Below are 19307 nucleotides of genomic sequence, written 5' to 3' on the forward strand. Positions count from 1 at the left end.
AAAAAAATAAATGATAATTTAAAACCAAAGGCCTCACAAAATAACAAGTTGAGAATCACTGGCTTACGCATCGAATTAAATAAGCCAAGGTCAGAGTTCAAGGATGAATAATTATTGATGAGGGTTCACAAAATGGCGGAGTTGCAGTTCGAAGCTCCTTTGGCTTCTTTTGAAAATGAAGAATGGAGTGATTTTAACGAATTTAAAACATCAAATTTGGATAAAAATGTTAACAACAAAGTGTCTGCGAAAAATGAACGCAACGAAGGTGATGAAAGTGCTAATTTCGGAGAAATTGTGTCAGGATCACTTGAGGATTTGGTCAATTCATTTGATGAGAGAATAACAAAATGTTTCAACAATTTAGAACAAGAAGTTGAAACTTTCGCTCCTGTACAAATTAGATCACAGGAAGAAATAATGAATGATTGTCAGTAAGTAGACTCCATGTATACAAATTATTTATTATCCTTTGTTCTGGTACTAAAAAAAAAACATTGCTGACCACATCAGTGGCAGTGGACATCACATTTCATCTCATTCACTCGACTTGTGTCTAAGTAATAAATAAGTTGAGTGACTGTCTGAATGCTCACAGTCACACTGTGACTGTAACACTCAGACTCACTGAACTCACTCAGAGTCACTGTACTAGTCTCAGTCTGTACAGTTATCCTACCAAGTCCAAAATTATTTAACTCTAAGACTAGTTAGACTTGACTGAGACTCCTAAGCTAGACTTTGAGTAGATATACTCTAGTCTAGTCATTCTAGATCTAGAGGAGGCTCTTATAGTTTGAACACCCCATCAAATTCTCCTTTCTAAACGGGTCACTTTTTTTTTGTTAATAATTCATTTGTTTTTATGTTTGGAGCTAAAATCGACGATTCGGGACTGCGCATGTCCAATTTTAGATAAGTTCTGGTAATTTTGTTCCGTTTTTCCAAAGCAGATGGCAGTTATTTAGATTCTCGGTAACCATGTATGTTAAGCTGTTGTTTTAACCTCCCCCGGCAATTCATACCCATATAAGGGATGAAGGCTATATCATGAGCCTGTTTGATCCTAGGCTGATGGGCATATCAAAATAAGCTTCCAAACATCTTTAGAAAGACATTCCAATCACATTTATACCGTTAGCTGTTAAATAAAATTAAAAAAGGGGGTGTCCAAACAAATAATAATGAATTCAGCTCATTCTCCTTTTTGAACACAGCAAAATCGTATTAAGAAATATTATTGGGATTAATAAATCTATGATTTTTTCAATGAATAAACATGACCTAGATAGAGATATCTAGAATATATAACTTATGAATGAAAGAAACTGCTAATTTGAAGCCAGAGATAATGCCCACTGCAGGTGATCATGCAAGATAAGCTGGCGGTGAGGAGAGGTATACAATCAGCGAGTAGTGTCACAAACTATCCAACAGGCAGTGGAGGGAAGGGGGAGAGAGTCATGAAAAGAATTATAAGCATCTATGGGAGGGAGGGTATGTTAAGGTTTCACAAAACGAACATCCAAATTATGAAAACAAGAAGAGGGTCCTTGGATGGGAGTTAAAAGAAAGACAGAGAGAAAATACAAGTAGCTTATTAGAAAATATCATGTTTATTAAATTAAAATAATTAATTTATAGCTCTATAATCTATATAAATTTATTTCTGTCTGTTTCTACACATAGATTATATAGGTATTTAAATAAATAAACTATATATACGATATATATATAATATATATATATATATATATATATAATATATATATATATATATATATATATATATATATATATATATATATATATATATATATATATATATATATATATATATATATATATATATATATATATATATATATATATATATATATATATATATATATATATATATATATATATAATATATATATATATATAGAGAGAGAGAGAGAGAGAGTGTATATGAGGAAATAGACTATAAATACATATTGCAAAAGTGAATCTACTTCTTTTACTACAATCTAAATAATTTTTAAGTAAAAAAGATATAATTTATTAGCAATTACATAGTGGTGTTCAACACCGGTGCTCACTGTTCAACTAAAGGAGAAAGCCCAAAAACTGCGTTCAAAATAGGAGCATGCGGTGACCCAATTTATTTTAAAATAAAATCTTGACTATGGGTGGTAATACAAAGGAACACAGCTATTTTTATAGTCCTTTAGTTGCAGAATAAGAATCTGCTTTCAGTTTTTTTGTAAGTTAAACCTTCACCAAATAAAAAATTGACCTAGTTCCCGAAAGTCGGTGTTCAGTTATAAGAATCTACCATAGATCTAGAATGCAATGTTCAAAGTAGAAATAGATCTAATCTAAATTTAAACAGTAAATTTTAGTATCTGGCATTTTACGTCTCAAGAGACGATCTTTTCCCTTTGCAACTTCTTGTGTGACTAAAGAGGCCAAGCCTTGATTGGCTTGATACACAGCTGTGGTCACAGGTTGGGCATATGTAATCACCTGAGATGAGCTCCAATTGGTGGCAAGGCTGGAAGGATCAGTCCTCCCGTAGAGCCTTGGCGAGAAACTCTGCTGTTAGGCATAGTGCCTGCAAGCTCCCATACAGGTCAAGTGACTCTGCAGACAAACTACTCCACAGCTCTCGGAGCTGCGGACACTCTTGCAAGAGATGCATCACTGTTTCCACCGACTCTCCACAGTGTCGGCAACGGGCATCAAAATTTGTCCGGAACCGGGCAAAATAAGCACCAACAGTATATAATCACCAGACGTTGTTGCATTTTCACTCTTCTTTCTGTCACTTTTGTGTATGGCATAGACTGCAATCTGGGACCATTCTTTTCTGCTCGCTCTCCATGTGGATCTATCCAGTGCCACTTTTTTCCAACTGCTAAAAGTGTCAATTTTGAGGAGCTTCATGTCGCGTTTGCATACATCTGTATACCATAAAGTGGGCGACCAGCAGCTCTCCTGCCTTCTGTTAGATCACCTTACATAATGTCTTGTGGTAGTCGACATACTGGCATTCTATGAACGTGGCCAAGTCAGCCATGGCGTCCGCTGCTGATAGCAGAGCGGACATGCTGGCACCCTGCTCTTGGTAGTACTTCCTCATTGGTTATTTATTATTATTATTAGACAACAAAACACACTTTTAAAGCAATTTATAAATACATGCTTATTAAACATTATTTTGACAAATAATCCATTTTTTGTATAAATGTAAAAAAAAAAAAAATTTTACATAATAATAACTTCCCAGGGAGTGGGCACTGGTTCAATTATTCATTATTGTCAATAGATCTAACTTTTTATTAAATCAAGAATTGAGATTCTTTTTTTCTAGATTACCAAAAAATTAAAATATAATTTACTATGTGAAATTGGAGTGAAGAATCTCTAGAGCAGCAACCCCTTTTTATAATTGCTCACTGTGCAGTGACTCCCAACCGTAAAGTTATCATCTGTGTTTTAACTAATGTTATAAAGTCTTAATCATAATCTGATATGAATCGTCAAAGTTTCATGATTTATCACGAAAACTATATAATATTTCTGCTAATAGCTAAATTACAAACAAATGAAATTTTATCTTTATGACTTGCATTTATTTACTTTTCAATTTCGTATTCACCATATTCATGTGACTATTTGAAAAACATGACAGAGCATGATAAACGGCTTGGGCAACTGCATTTTATATTGATACAAAATTGTTGCAAGTTTGTGAAAAAAAGCCACCTGGTACCAACTACCCTCTTTCATTTTATATTTAAAAGTAAAAAAAAAAATAAAGTTCTCCTTTTGGACCTATCCTTCTATAGGGCAGATGATATAGAAGTCATCTGTTTCTGTCACCCATGTTTAGCGAGGGTGTCGTGTGGCCAGCACAATAACCAACATCTTTACTTTTCCCAACTAATTTCAGGTAAAGGAGCCCTAAAGATTCTGAAATTAAAAATCTCAGTCTTCACCGGGATTCAAACCCCTGGACCCTAGGTTTCGGAAGCCAAGTGCTTTATCACTCAGCTACTCCGCCTCCATTTTATATTTACTAATAATTTAGTTTGAGATTAGAGTGTGGTTCAGCATACAAATGGGTTCAATAAGTAGGTTGAAAACCCTTGCTCTAAAGGCTAGCGTCTGTAGTGACACCCTAGTAAAACTGTAAGTAAATATAATCTATTGCTCTTGTGAGCTGAGCCTGTATAAAGAGTAAAAGGTAAAAATATCATTTAAGTAATTTACTTATAGTGAATGATAAAACGCTAATCTAGACTATACTGACTGTCTACAATTAGGCTATCTAGTATAAAATTTAATAATATTCCATTTGGATTATAAATGAAAGCTTACTAAAGTAAAATGTGTAGAACTGCTATCATGCAGACAGTTGTCAGTTTTATAATCTAATACTCTATCTAGATCTATTTTATTTTGATGGTTTGGGCTGAACTAATATTAGTAGTGCACATGCTCCACTTTTTTTGTTTACTAACATTTCTGACAAATTTGGTTTTGTTCATCCTTAAGTAATAATGTATGGAAGTTTCTGTGTCCAATGACTTATCAACTATAAAAACTGGCATATTTTGCTTATAAATTAGATATTATATTTGATTGTTTTAGGATGTGGTGGACAATAACTGGAAATTTTGGTAACATTCTACCTATTGATTGGTCAAAATCATATGCAAGAAATCTTCAAAATAAAGTTCTTAACCTGGATGAGCACTCAGTGAGTTTTTTCACAAATCATGTTGTTTTTGTTTAGGTTTTTTTTTTTCTAAATTCTTTGTATTTAAAGACCATGCAGTGTAATAAAAAGATCAGATTTCATAAAAAAAAACCTTTCAGGTGTAAGGAAAAAGAAAGTTTGGTTGAGAATTTTATCCTGCATACAAAGGAAACAAGCAATTAATTTTATAATTTTTTTTTAAATTTACCAACACCTATTTACTCCCATTTAGAATCACAATTTTTGAAACACATAGTTAACAATAATAAACGTCTTTTGAACTGCTGTCTGTATTAAATAGCTTTCCTAGAAAAGAGAAAATGTATAAAATATAGGGATAATCATACTGCCCTAAAAATCTCAAGTCAAGAAAATCCCCTAGACCCGATAAAATAACTAATGAAATGATCCGGGGACTAGGACCACAGGCCCAAAACTGTATACTTAACTTAATCAACCATATATGGAGAACTGGAGACATACCACAGGAATGGAGAACTGCAAACATAATACCCATTTTAAAGAAAAATAAACCACCAGGAGACCCAAAAAGTTATAAGCCAATATCTCTAACATCCAACATTGGCAAAAAGGCTGAAAAAATGATCAATAACCGACTTTATTGGTGGCTAGAAAGTACTTGTTCACTCTACAATGCACTAGCTGGCTTCAGGAAAGCAAGTAGAACAGAAGACCGTCTTTTTAGTTTTATCCAGGACACAGTAGAAGGGTTTCATGACAACAAGCACACTAAGCAGTATAAGGCACTTAATTAACGCAGACAACCTCTTAATTTGGACTACAGAGAAATATCCAGTGCTGACTAGATCCAAACTAAGTAGAGCTCTCACAACTATCTCCTTGTATTCAAAATTATGGAAAATGGAAATAAACAAAGAAAAGTCAGTTTATTCAATCTTTAGCCACAGCAACAAAACTGCAAAAAGAAACTACATCCTAAAAATAGACTCACAACCAATAAATAAAGAAGAAAATACAGCATATCTTGGTGAAAAATTAGACCAAAGACTCTCTAAAACACTGTATGGCAGCTTTAAAACAAAAGGCATCACAAAGATTGAATATAACAAAACATCTAGCAGGAACATCCTGGGGAGCTGAAAAGAAAACCTTAAGACAGTTATACACTGGATATGTCAGATCTGTAATGGATAACTGTCTCTCCATACAAGTGGCTGTCAACAAAACCTATCAATCATCATTAGACACATTCCAAAACCAAGCCTTGGGTCTAATCAGTGGTGGTATGAGAACTACTCCCACAGCAGCCTGTGAAATAGACTCCAATATTGAACTTCTTAAGTTAAGGCGCAACAGAGCAGCATCAGAAGCTATTGAAAGAATCAGAAAGTTGGAGGATGATCATCCTAATAAACTACTAACACAGAGAAATAGGAAAAACAACAAAAAAAAAGCAAAGAACTCTGATCCAACTTACTGATGAACAGAAAAAATTACCAGATTTTCAAACATAACGCCCGGACTCAACCACAAATAACCAATCATTAAAACACATTCGCTAAATAACACCCTAACAAAAGAATGAAATCCACTGGAGCTTAAACAATTAAAAGCTATACAAAAACAGCTATCCATATATATATACACCGATAAATCTGCCTTCAAAGCCACCATCAATGCTGGTCTTGGTGCCTTCCTGGTCTTCCCCAAAAATAAACACTTTGAAATAAGTGCACCCTGTGGCGATTACTGCTTAAACTTCCAAGCCGAAATTAAGGCAATTACCATAGCATTACAGACAGTGGAAAACAAATTATATGAAGGAGTGCTATCACCATCAGATATTGTTGTCTTTACAGACTCCCAATCCACTCTGCAAGCTCTTAACAGCAGCACCTCAAACAGCCCAAGAGAGTTGTCAACTCTAATTGTGATAATCCATCAGATGATATAAAAATTAAATATCAATATCACACTACAGTGGATCCCTGGACACATTGGCATCATGGGAAATAAAAAGGCAGATAAACTATCAAAGACAGGATCATCTATGGAACAACCAGATATACCTGTTAACTACCTCACCCTAAGGTCAATGTTAGTCAACAATCACAAAGAGAAGTGGCTCAAGCAATGGGCACCAGGAAACAAATGCAGAGCCATGTACAAAGAAATGACCATGCCTAACAAACTGGGCAGTATTAACTTCCTCCTCCGCAAAGAACAATCTACAATTTTCCAACTAAGAACAGGACACACACCTCTGTTAAATTACCATCTGAACAAAATAAATTCCACACAACTCCCCCTTTGCAGACGCTGCGCCCACCCTTATGAAACCATAAACCAATATCCTCTCTGAAGAGCTCAGCTGCAGGCTAGAAGAAGAAGAAGGGATAATCATTTTCATTTGATTCCTTCCTAATTATGTTGTGTATATTACTTGACTGGTCAAAAATGGCTAATCTACTGATTCAAGAAAAGACTATTGTTATTTTAAAATTTTAGGACTATATTCTTTCCTATTGTAGGTTTCACAATTGTTGTTGTGCTTCTGATTTATTATTGTTGTTGTTTTCTTCTGCCATTTCTGCTAGCAGGAAAGGCAACCTCTTAGTTTGGATCTCTCAGATGATGAAGATTTGGTGCAAGCTTTTGATATGCATTCACTTATTGTCAGCAGTCTGCACCCAGAGGAAGAAGATAAGATCTTAACAGCAGAAGAAGTCATTAGTGAAATTGATGACATGATGAAGGTTTGTGCTTTTGGTTTTAGTTTCTTTTGTTGTTTTTTATTCTTTTAATTTAACATGTTTAAATTTAAACAAAAAATATTTTGTAATTATATTTTCTGGATAAGTTTTGAAGGAAATTTTACAAATGATTTTTTAGTAGTTTTTTTATATATATATATATATACTAGATATATGTTACCCGCGACCCGCTGGTCTTTATTTGCGCATTACTTTCGATATAGTCACTGAGAGTGTTTTGTAAACAATTAAACGAAATAATAATGTAATGAGTAAAGCGAATGTGTCAATGTAAAAATAGTGTGAATGAAGCTATTAAATCAAAATAGCTAATAGGCTTAAATCCATTTTTTTTTTCAAATTAAAACATTTGCTTGTAGGCCTACATATATTTGATTAAAATTTGAGATGAATAGACTAAATTTTGTACGTTCAACACGGCTACGCAGCTGTAGCGAACAGCGAACGAATGTATTAAAAATGCTTTAGAAAAAAAATTTTTAATGTTAATTTGATTAAAATATGAAATGAATGGACAATAATTAGTATGTTTATGTGTTAAAGCATAAAACTATCTTTGCGAAAAGAAGTTTTATCATCTTAGAGTTCAATAAGAGTTTTAGACCTAGGCCTAGGAATAGACTCAGTAGAGAGATGTGTTAATGTGTAACCATTTGGTATTGTCTAATGAAAGAATGTTCGCCAGGAAATCTGTAGTCACAGATATCAGGAACTAATTTATGTAAAAAATGCCTTTGAATAATCTAGTGGATTGGATTTAGATGTATGTTAAACGTAGCTAATGATCCTTTCACGTTTTTTCTCTTTCGCTACGAAAATAAAATTAGTTTTGCGAAAATGGGTTTACCCGAAGCCGATACATTCATATCTATTTAAAACGAAAAGAGCGATAGCTTTGTTCAATGAATGGGATTATAAAGTGAACAATTAAACGAAATAATTTTTAGTACGCGATTCATGAATGAATATAGATCTAGGCCTATCTCAACTCGGCTTCGCAGCTTTCGTAAACGAATGTAGCTTTAGAAAACCAAATTTGAATGTTTATTTGATCAAAATATGAAATGAATGGACTTTAATTAATATGTTAAGTGTTAAAGTATAAAACTATCTGTGCGAAGAGAAGTTTTATCATCTTAGAGTTGAATTAGAGTTTTAGATCTAGGGATGGGATTATAAAGTAAACAATTAAACGAATTAATATTTAGTATGCGATTCATTACGTTATTGTCTAATGAAAGAATGTTCGTCAGGAAATCTGTAGTCACAGATATAAGGAACTAATTTATGTAAAAAATGCTTTTGAAACACAAAATTGAAGGTTAATTTTATTATATAATGAAATCAATGGATCTTCTTTTGTATTTTCATGTGTCAAAGTAAAAAACTATCTGCGCAAAGTGTATTTCTTAAAATTAGATCTAGGTCTAAATCCTTTCTATCTTTTCTAATGTCAACATTGTAGACATGGCCTAGATCCATAAAATAATATAGCTGTAATAGAGTCGGACAACTAAATTTTTTTTTAAGGTCTTAAGTTTGTTTTAGGGCTACAATACATACACTACGGTCTAAGTTGGTACCCAAGGAACATTCCTGCCTAGTTTTATCAAGATTGGTCAAGCGGTTTTGATGTCTATAAGTAACATACATACATACATACATACATACATACATACATACATACATACATACATACATACATACATCCATACATACATACATACATACATACATACATCCATACATACATACATACATACATACATACACACACACACACACACACGCACGCACACACACACACACACACACACACACATAATATATACATAACATACATACATACATACATATATATATATATATATTCTACTTTATAATATAGATATATATATATATATATATTTGTAGGAACCTTCCCCTGAGGATTACTACAATGCAATGCAAGACGCCCCAGAAGATGTGGCTTACACAAAAATCAAGCAAACACTTTCAACTTTGTCAGGATACACGGAGCAGGGTTAGAGCAGCTTTTTGAATGTCACAGTCTGCTGTTTTGTACTTCTTTTTTTTTTAATTCTGTTTTGTTTTCTCAGCCTAAAAACATTTTGAAAAACAAAAAATGAAGTCAGTATTTCATTGCTAATTTTTTTTTTTTCACTGAGAATGCCATAATCCTATATTTTTTTGAATGTTTTATAGAATTAAAATCTATGCCAAGAGTGGACCTCCATGAGTTGGTGGTGGAGTATGATACTACCACTAAAATCTTGTCTGAGATGTTGGTCACTGAGCTGGCTTTAAGAGATGAACTGGAGTTTGACAAAGAGCTAAAGAATCAGTTCATCTCTTTGCTGCTCACCATACAGAAGAAAAGGAGAGAGTGTCATAGTGACAGGAAAAAGAAAAAGGTCAAAACAAATGGATCCTCTAGTGCTAACACAACCCCAGAGAATGGAAATGTAAGTTTTTATAATGAAAATAAACATTAGGGAAGTCTTTATACTTCACTTGAAGTCTTAATAAATAACTTTGAAAATAGTCTTTGAAAGAAAGAAACTATTGTGCTACTAGTTATGTATATTATTGTTGTAATTAATAAATGTGTATATCTGTAAATTAAATACTATGTGGTTATTAATATTGCTGAACTTGGGGTCTTGCAATCTGTCAAAAGCTTTAAAACCTTGGGCACAAAAAAGGAGTATTGTACATCATCATCTCCATGGACTTAAAGGTATGTTAAAAGGAAACCTTTGTGCCAAAGAGAGAAGAGCCCCCCACTGTGTGAGTACTGTGACTCTATCTCACTGTGGAACATATCCTCCTTGATTGCCCCAAATACCAGGATATTAGAGAGAAATATTTTGAAGCAGACAACTTAAAAACACTGTTTAGTAATGTCTACCCTGCAAAAATACTTGGCTTTATCTGGGCTGTGGGGTTGATTTGAAATAGGGCAAAGTAATTGTAAATATATAATATTTACAAACAGATTTTTATTAAATTATATAAATTTTAACTATTTTTACTTTTTGAGCTATGAATGGACCTTATTTTTAATAACTTAGCTGTATAACATTTAGCTATTAAGCTATAAAGGGGAAATAACCCTTGAGGGATTTTGGGCACGACATTGCCTAAATTGTGCCAGAAATCAAAAGGAAACCAAAGAAGATTTTGTGAACATTCACTACAAAAAATGTGTGGGTGATTGCCTATCCAATATACGAACTAAAGGGTTATTTAATCAATTTAAATTACAGGTCGCATTTGTTTTTCTAACAAATTCTTATTGACTACTTGAAATGATTTTCTTTTTACAGTTTTTGACCACTGCTATACCTTACTATCCCTGCCATGGACCACCTTCTTCAGAACAGCTTCAAATATATATCAAAAGTAAGAAAGCAAATTATTTTTGGAACTAATATGACTAAATTCTAAAGTCTACTGAATGAAAACAGAAATTGAAAAGATACCATGCATTCAAAACATAAAATTATTGAACACATTTTTGTACAATTTCAAAACATTCCAACAGTAAAACTTCTTAAAGCATCTATAAATAATCACCACAAACATTTTTTTATATTTAGTTCTTCAGGCAATTAATGAAGACAGTGCTACTGTGCCAATACTTCTAACAGATTATATACTTAAAGGTAAGCTTTTAGAAATTGATCTGTTAAATATTGATTGTTCATTTTCACAATTTTTGTGTTTAATTTTAAGATGACATGAAAGACCTTACAAGACTTTTTACCTTATGGTTTGGACCCTTGTATACAATACATGTGTAAAAATATGTACCAGTTTAGAAGAAAGACAAGCAAAATTATTTGAGTATCAATATGCTATTTTACATTTGGCAGTACAATACACTAGAACAATACAGATATGTCCAGGGGTGCCACCATTCTGGAATGCCTCTAAAATCCTTGTTTTGAGGCCTTTCCTCCTTTTGGGTTGACCACTCCAATAAAAAAAAAGAATCTGGGTTTTCTTTAGATGTAGATCTAGAGCTAGATCAAAATTTTCTATGTCTAGCCTAGATTTCTAATTTCTATTGCTCCAGCCACCTTTTTGAAACAAACTGTTAGCACTGTTTCGCATCTCATGACCGCAAAACTTTCTCTTTATTGTATATTTGCACTAAGCATGTAGAATCTGTGTAGATTTATAGTTCTAGATTAGATTTAGAATAGCTTATATCTGGTATAGCCAGTATAGAGCTAGCTAGATCTAGCTTAGATTCAAGATGTACTCATTTATCTTGAACTAGAAGAGATCTAGATAATTTTTTTTTCAGATCTAGGTCTAATTAAATTTATTATTACTATATCTGATCCATGTCTATTGGTAGACTTAGTTTTAGTAATAGTGTGAAATATTATGGATGTCATCCGACAATATTAGATTCTACAACAGTTAGGTGAGTCACAAGTATAATGTGCCATTTTTAGAAGGCTAACTTAAGAAAGAAACATGAATAAAAATACTTTTTTTTTTAATTTTAATTTAAAAAAAAAAAAAAGCTGTCATAAAATAAATATCAATCATTGTGTGTTGTACTAAATCAAGCTCTTTGACTAATGCATTTTTGTGTCACAAGCTTCAACAATCAATACATCCAAGCTTCCAAAACAATAATATTAATTACATATATGGAGGTATATATGCTCTAGATTCTAGATACAGTACTTATAATGTGAAGCAGTTTTAAAAAGTTGACTTTATATTGGTACTTTTAATTTTCATATTTTTATGGTTTCATTTGATTTGAATTTTAAAAAAATAATGTTTTATGGTAGTAAATATACAAATTAAACTTAGCAATTGTTACTGTTCTCTTTTTTCTTTGACAAATTTTAATTTAAAATATGTTAACTGACACACTCTTAATTTTAGGGTTTGTCAAGTTTATGTATAAGTATTTAAGTTCAGAGTTTATACATATTGACAAGTTAAGTTTCAGAGTTAATTCCTATTGACAAGTTGAGTTTCAGAGTTAGAGTTAATACATATTGGTAAGAGTTTCAGGGTTTCTTATTTTGGGAAATTGTCCTGCTCGTTCTATTTCCCCATCTCTGGCTATTGAACAATCTGCCCAGTTTCCTTGGCCTTCTGAAAAGTAGCTTTTGTCAAAGAAGTTATTGCCTTGTATTCTCTAATCTATGTGCTGGTCCCTGTACTGTGACTGTGTTATAAAAGAAAGCATTTTTGAAACTGAAGATCTGGATCTATAGTTCATTGGTAGGACATCAATAAGGCAGGATAAATGATGCTAAAATTACAGATCTTTGTAGTTTTAAGTTCTATAATAACAAACAATGCTTTTTTTTTTCTTTTAACTCTTGAGACCCTTTGCTGTTTTCCATGTAGAGTATTTACTATGATAATGTTGAGGTAACAGCTAACTCAATAAACTAATCCTAAGAAGTAGAACAGAAAGCTAGGGCCAATAAGAATTGGATGGAATTCATACACATTTAATTTTGCATCAACAAATGGGGATATGTTCACTGTAGTCACTGTCATTACAATAATGACTTCTGAATAAACTGAGCTGCCTAATAAGATGCTATGTTATCAACTAGCCTTTTATTTCATCTCTAGTCCTTGTTTTTATAGTTACCTCAGTCACTAAGACATAAAAAATAAATCAAAATAAACAAATCCCAAATTTATGTGCTAAATCTACTCTCAATACCTAACAAATTCTATAGGCATGTCTGATAAGAATTCATTATTTTAAATTCAATGTAAACTTATTCAGAAGTTCTTAGATCAAAATTTACTGGACTGACAAAATGTGTTTGATATATTTTAAGTTTTCAACAAAAAAAAATAAAAACATATGTTGATTAACTCAGTAATTTGCTAGGTCAAGCAGACTCTTTATAACTAGTGACACAAATCTTTGATGCTTTCACAACATTAAGCAGCAAAAAAACAATTAGACATGTAAAAAAAAATATATATATATAAATGTTACTCTTAATTTAAAATTGATTGTCCAATCTAACTTGATTCAGCTAGTACTGAGTTGCATGTAAGATCCTTGAACAAATAAAATTGCTATTAGATGTTACTAAATTAGTTTAATTAAACCCAGGGGTCTCTGTTCATGTTTGAAGTAGTCAAAATATAAAAAAAAATATTTATAAAAAGATGTTTTTGATGATCTTCATACACAAAGTTCTAATAATAGCCTAGCTATTGTCGGCTCAATAATTGTCCAGTGGCAGTAATTACTTTTTGGTCAAACTTTGATGTTTAAAAAAAGGTTTTGGTTATTTCAATGTTTTCTTAAAGCCCAGCCAAGTTTTATGGTATATTAAATGATTATATTCAATGATTTGTATTTTTGTTGTTGTTTTCTGTACCTGCTGCCTGATGAAATTGTTCATGTATGTTTAAGAATTGTTTTCAATTTGCTCAAGAATACCATTGATCAGAATTAAAGGTTGCTGATGGTGTCAAATTATAACCAGTGATGTTGGTTGCTTATCAAAAGGCTTCATTTTATCCTTTCAACATCTAAAAGGACTATGGCCTGTCAACATGGCTCTAGAGTAAATTGAACCATTTTGGCAGCTGAACTGTCACCCTTATAAATAATAGTACAGCTTTATATGTACAGATTTGATCTGCAGCAAATTATTACTTTTGTGTAAAGTAATGAGGTGCTATGTAGAATTATATTTAACTGTGCAATTATTGATTGTATCCTTCTTATGAGTTGAACTTGTAACATTATATGATGTTAAATAATAATAGAAATGTAATTCCTTTCTAATTTTTAACAATGTTTATTGTTTCTTTCTTTTTAGTTTTATGTCCTACGTAAGAGGCAATTCATACAACTAGGAGATGATGAGAACAAAATTTGGAACAAGCTAAACTCGTGGAACAAATTTTATTTTCTTGCTGTCTTTTGTGTGATATTATTGCTTGCAACCTTTACTATTGACTGTTAGAATCAAATAGACCTTTTTAATTACAAACAAAAAATTAATCAAATGATACAAATAAATGCAATCTAATCACAAATCAGAAAGCTTACAATCATCACATATAGTAGTTGGAATTTCATTAGCACTGATGTCTCTGTAGTTAATTGTCAGCTTCTACATGTATATACTCAATGATAGTGTCTAATTAAATGTAATATTCTATGCCATTTTACATTGGACCTTGTAATCCAGTTTTTTTTTATGACTATTTATTTTGCAAATATTTGTTCATTTTTACTTTTTCATTATTTAGTTTTGAAAGTCGTCCTTTCTTTCCATAAAAGTTTCTCTTTTTAGAAGCTATCTCAAAATCTCTTGGGGCAAAAATGAAACAATTCTCAATTCCTTATGATTGTTGCCACAAATATGTAAATGTCCATTCATTCATTTCCTGTCAATGTCTGTGATATTGTACACATGTTTTGTTAAACATCTCAGTGAATTCAAACATTGCCGTGATAATGAACCAAAACAAATATCTCAAGTCTAAAGATTGAGTCATGCACCAAATTAAACTAACTATGATTTGAATCAAATCCTCCTGTGGGGCAAGTTTTTTGTGTAACTTCTTAATATAAGTGTCAGGGTTGTTTTGTGCTTAAATGTATTTGTAACATTTTATTTCAAAATCTAAGTTATTTAACTGCATTACCTTGTGAAATGTGTTAATGTTTTCTTATTTACCTACAAGTGCAATCTTTTAGTTATCTGTGTACATACCTCCCCCCACCCCCCTTCCAGTGTATATAGCAATGTAATTGAGATGTATCCTAGCTACTGTGTATCAGGTTTTATACTTGCTTCTGAATTTTTTACGACGTTTAATATAGAATGCTCACGCTACTGTCAGTCTTATTGAACAACCTTAATATTTGTTTGCTGGAACAAAACAAGGATAGGTTTTGAAAGGATGAAGTGGAGGTGTTACTGAATGTACAGAAGAAATGTGTTAGAGATGTCATGAAAGTAAGCATCAGCCAAAGAAGTTTGACGACTGCTTATTTTATGTTGTCTTTTTTTGTCATCACTGAGGGCGCCAACAATAAAGAAAATAACTAGAATGATTATTATTGAAACAAAATATAGAGGTAGATGGTATTGGCAAACTTGGAAGCAAGCACACTCTTAGTTTGAACATAGACTGTTTTGTTTAATATCAATAGTCTGTGATGTGAATTGTCAATATCCATTCTAGAAAAGAGCACTTCATTAAAACTAATCATTAATAATATGCCACATCTCAAAAGCTTGGATTCATTAATGTCAAACTTTTTTTATTTTTTGTTCATTACTGTGTACTTCATTTGTAAGCGCTTATTGAAATAAGCAACATTCATTACTCATTCTATATTTTGTGAAATAATTTATGCAAGTAATTTCTAGTGCTTATTCTGATTATTTAATTTTCATAAATACGTTTTCCTTCTTTTATATTTTCAGACCCCAAAGCTATTTTATTTTATGTGCATGATCAAAATTTTTATTTGCTTTATTTTGTGTTTTTATTTGAATTTCTTTGTGATATTGGAGTCCTCTCACTGAGTATGAGCTTTAAGAGGAGACCAGCTAACTAATGTATTCATACACATTAATCATTGGTTTTAACAAATCCAACTGTGTCTGAAATAAACAAGTTTCTTATATGACAACTATTGAAAACAAAAATAAGACCAGAGTCTAGTCATCATCCACTTTGATAAGAATTATTTCTAGCTCTAAGTCACCTACTCATTAAGAAATACATGCAGACATGTCAAAGGAAAGAAGTCTAAATGTGTAGAATGTCAAGGGAAAGTTGTCTAAATGTGTACAATGATACAATAAATAACTTACTGTATAATAAGAAAAAAAAAATTTTAACTTTGTAACAATTAATGTTTTTTTACTTTTTCATTAGTCTACAAAACACTGACAGTATCTGCTAATTATTATTATCACATTTTTAGTATATTTCCTTTATTTCTAGAAATATTTTGTTGTTCGCCAATGTTGCATTTATCTGCCTAATTTATCTGCCTAATGCATTGCTATATCATTTTATGAACTGTTGGCCATTCGGTCTAGTTATTAAGTGTTTTGAGAATGTTTTTATTTGTATTGGTTTAACTCTTTGACTTCGGAATTATATTCCACACTTGGACATAATTAATGGTTTTGCCCTTTTAGAGTGAAAAGAATGCTTCAATTAAACTTTTATAGCTTTTTTTTTTATTAGAAAACCCTAACCTTTTTATATAGCACAAAGCAATTTTTATAAAACAAAAATTATTTTTATATTAATGTTTGAAATTTAAAAATAAAAACTTACAGACTGCAAAAAAGCCTCCAGAATCTAGATCAAGGCCTGTTCTTGGAAAAAATTTATCATCCATATTGAAAATAAATATTTTTTTATCATATTTATCCATATTGTCACAAAACTTTACATAGAAAACACATAAAATGGAAATTTTAAGCTAATTATCCATGTCGCTACTATTGGAAAAATGAAAACTGACCACCGTGGACAAGTCAACAGCTCTGGGTCTGTTTTAGATCTTGGAAATATATTATGATCCAAAGTAGAAAAAAAAATATTTACTATATTTATTCATATTTCCACATAACTTTATATTAAAACCATTTAAAAACACATTAAATGAATGTTCTGAGCTCATTATCACCATCATCCAGAACATAAATCTAAAGAAAACATCATTCTTTCAAAAAATCTGTCACTGTAAAAACACATTGAAAGTAGAAAATTCTTAATGTCTAGCAAAGGGAAACATTTTAAGATAATGTTTTAAACAAATAAAAACATATACGAGAGAAAAATGTTGAAAAAACAAATTTTAAAACACCAGCATTGATCAGAGCTTTATAGCTGGGTAAAATCAACGATGGGAACATCATTGCGGAGTCAAAGAGTTAAGATTACTGTCCTTTTTTTTTTTTTTATAACACTGTCTTATTGAAAGATCCTAAATGACTAAAAAAAAAAATCTTAATGCTAGAAATTATAAACATGTATAGGGTTAATATACATAAAAAGGTTAATATTCTTAAATACATTGGATTTTGTATTGCATTTTCAATTGATCATACCAAGATTTGAAGAGTCCACTTGTTGAATCTGTATGTAGCCCTCACAGTCTGCACTGCATGCCTGCCTAGAAATATTGCTTATTTTCTTAGAAATTAAAAAGTGCAAGATCTACTTAATATAAGTCCCATCATATGTTTTAAAATGTTAAACAGAATCTCACTTTGGTAATATATTAATGGCACTTGTATTATTTCATTTTAAATGATTTCTATGTTCAAAATGTTGTTGTTTTTTTTTTTCAACATGTCATCTAAAAATCCCTAATCCATGTTACCAATCAAATCAGAACTGATTATTTCTATACAAATTTTATACCATATTTTTCTTTGTATGGTAGGTCTTCTAAACAGGATCAAAGTATGATTCAATAGTACTTAATATTACCTTTTTTTGTCAACACTTTTTTTTTTACTTTTCCATTTTATTGTATTATTTATTAAATGACTTGGCTTGCATATTTTTGTTACTGCCCACCATCCTTTTTCGGAAAGGGAAGAGACTTGAGTGCTAATCTCTTCATTTTGATCAAGTGTATGTATCATTCTGTACTGTTAGTTGATATACATTTGTATCTTAAAATTTAGTTTCAGATATTGTGTATGCAGGCAAATGATGTTTTCTGTTCTTAGGTCAGTGCAACTTTGTGCTTAGATATTACTAATGACTTATTCTCCATGTCATCTATGTCACTTTGAATGTTTGTCAAGCTACTGTGCAATGAAAGCAAAAAGGTTATCAAACTATTTATATCTATTGGTTTTTAGTGTACACACTTTAATTTTAGCCCAGTGCATGTTTTCATTTGTAAATAAAATACCTGTTTTAAGCATTGATTTTTAATTCAGTGAATAGGCATTTAAAAGTGTCTTCTAGTACCATACTAACAGTAGCATGTTATAAATGTTTATTAGTGAATAATCTTTAAGATCGACTGTATTTCAACATGGAACATGAGTTGGAACTTTGAAGCAGGGCTTGGTTTTTTTTTTTTTTTTGGGGGGGGGGGTAGTATTGAGTGGAAAAGTTGCAAAATTCTGAGCACCTGACAAGTTATTATATTATTTGTGTAGCTATATCTTTACAAAATGTCATGAATAGTTCATCTCATCTAAAGGCAGCTTAAATGTAACTTTCATCTGATTGATAGGTTAATGCAAACTTGTTCAAAGATGTCTTAATAACATACATCTTCACTAAAAATCTAAATGAGATTACCCCCCAAACAAAAAAAAAACCCACTTGTTTAGAGTCATTTAGATGAAAATGTAGTAGCTGAATAAAAATCAGTTTGACATAAATAATGGTAAGGGTGTTAAAAGAAAGATAATTAACAGCTAATTTTGACCAGGGGTGAAGCTCAGATGTGCATCATTAGACTAATGTCTATATTTTCTATCGGACAAGTGGAAGAAGTAAGGGGCATGAGCCATCTTTCCAGTAACCTAGATATGAAACTCAATGTACAGTTATGGCATAGGCTACAACTAAATATTGTTTCAATTATTAGCTGCAACATTTTCTCCAATGTATAGGTAATGTAGTCAATTAGATAATACAGTTTGTGGTGCACCCATTACATTTCTGAAGAGCTAACTTATCTTTTAAAAAAAATCGAGACTGGTCCTATTTTAGAATAGCTCTACTCTTCTGTATAAATCACAAGGCAGTCCTGAGTTCAGTTTGTTTTTTGTTTT

At 31.5% G+C, this 19307-nt stretch overlaps 1 protein-coding gene across 2 annotated transcripts; it reads left to right on the plus strand.

The window, feature by feature from the left end:
* Positions 1 to 92: 92 nt before the first annotated feature.
* Positions 93 to 17855, plus strand: LOC106078179 (fasciculation and elongation protein zeta-2-like). Of its 2 annotated transcripts, none has more exons than XM_013238978.2 (8): positions 93 to 434; positions 4639 to 4747; positions 7327 to 7485; positions 9418 to 9526; positions 9709 to 9968; positions 10833 to 10908; positions 11106 to 11171; positions 14343 to 17855. In XM_013238978.2, exons 1-8 carry the CDS (start codon positions 118 to 120, stop codon positions 14357 to 14359), a joined length of 1113 nt encoding a protein of 370 aa, XP_013094432.1. In that variant the 5' UTR covers positions 93 to 117; the 3' UTR covers positions 14360 to 17855. The 2 variants fall into 2 exon arrangements, with proteins under 2 accessions (XP_013094432.1, XP_013094433.1); XM_013238979.2 differs by having other exon boundaries at positions 94 to 434; positions 7330 to 7485.
* The last annotated feature ends 1452 nt before the right edge of the window (positions 17856 to 19307 follow it).

Source organism: Biomphalaria glabrata, chromosome 3, assembly GCF_947242115.1.
Source record: "Biomphalaria glabrata chromosome 3, xgBioGlab47.1, whole genome shotgun sequence".
Taxonomy (NCBI): Eukaryota; Metazoa; Mollusca; class Gastropoda; family Planorbidae; genus Biomphalaria; species Biomphalaria glabrata.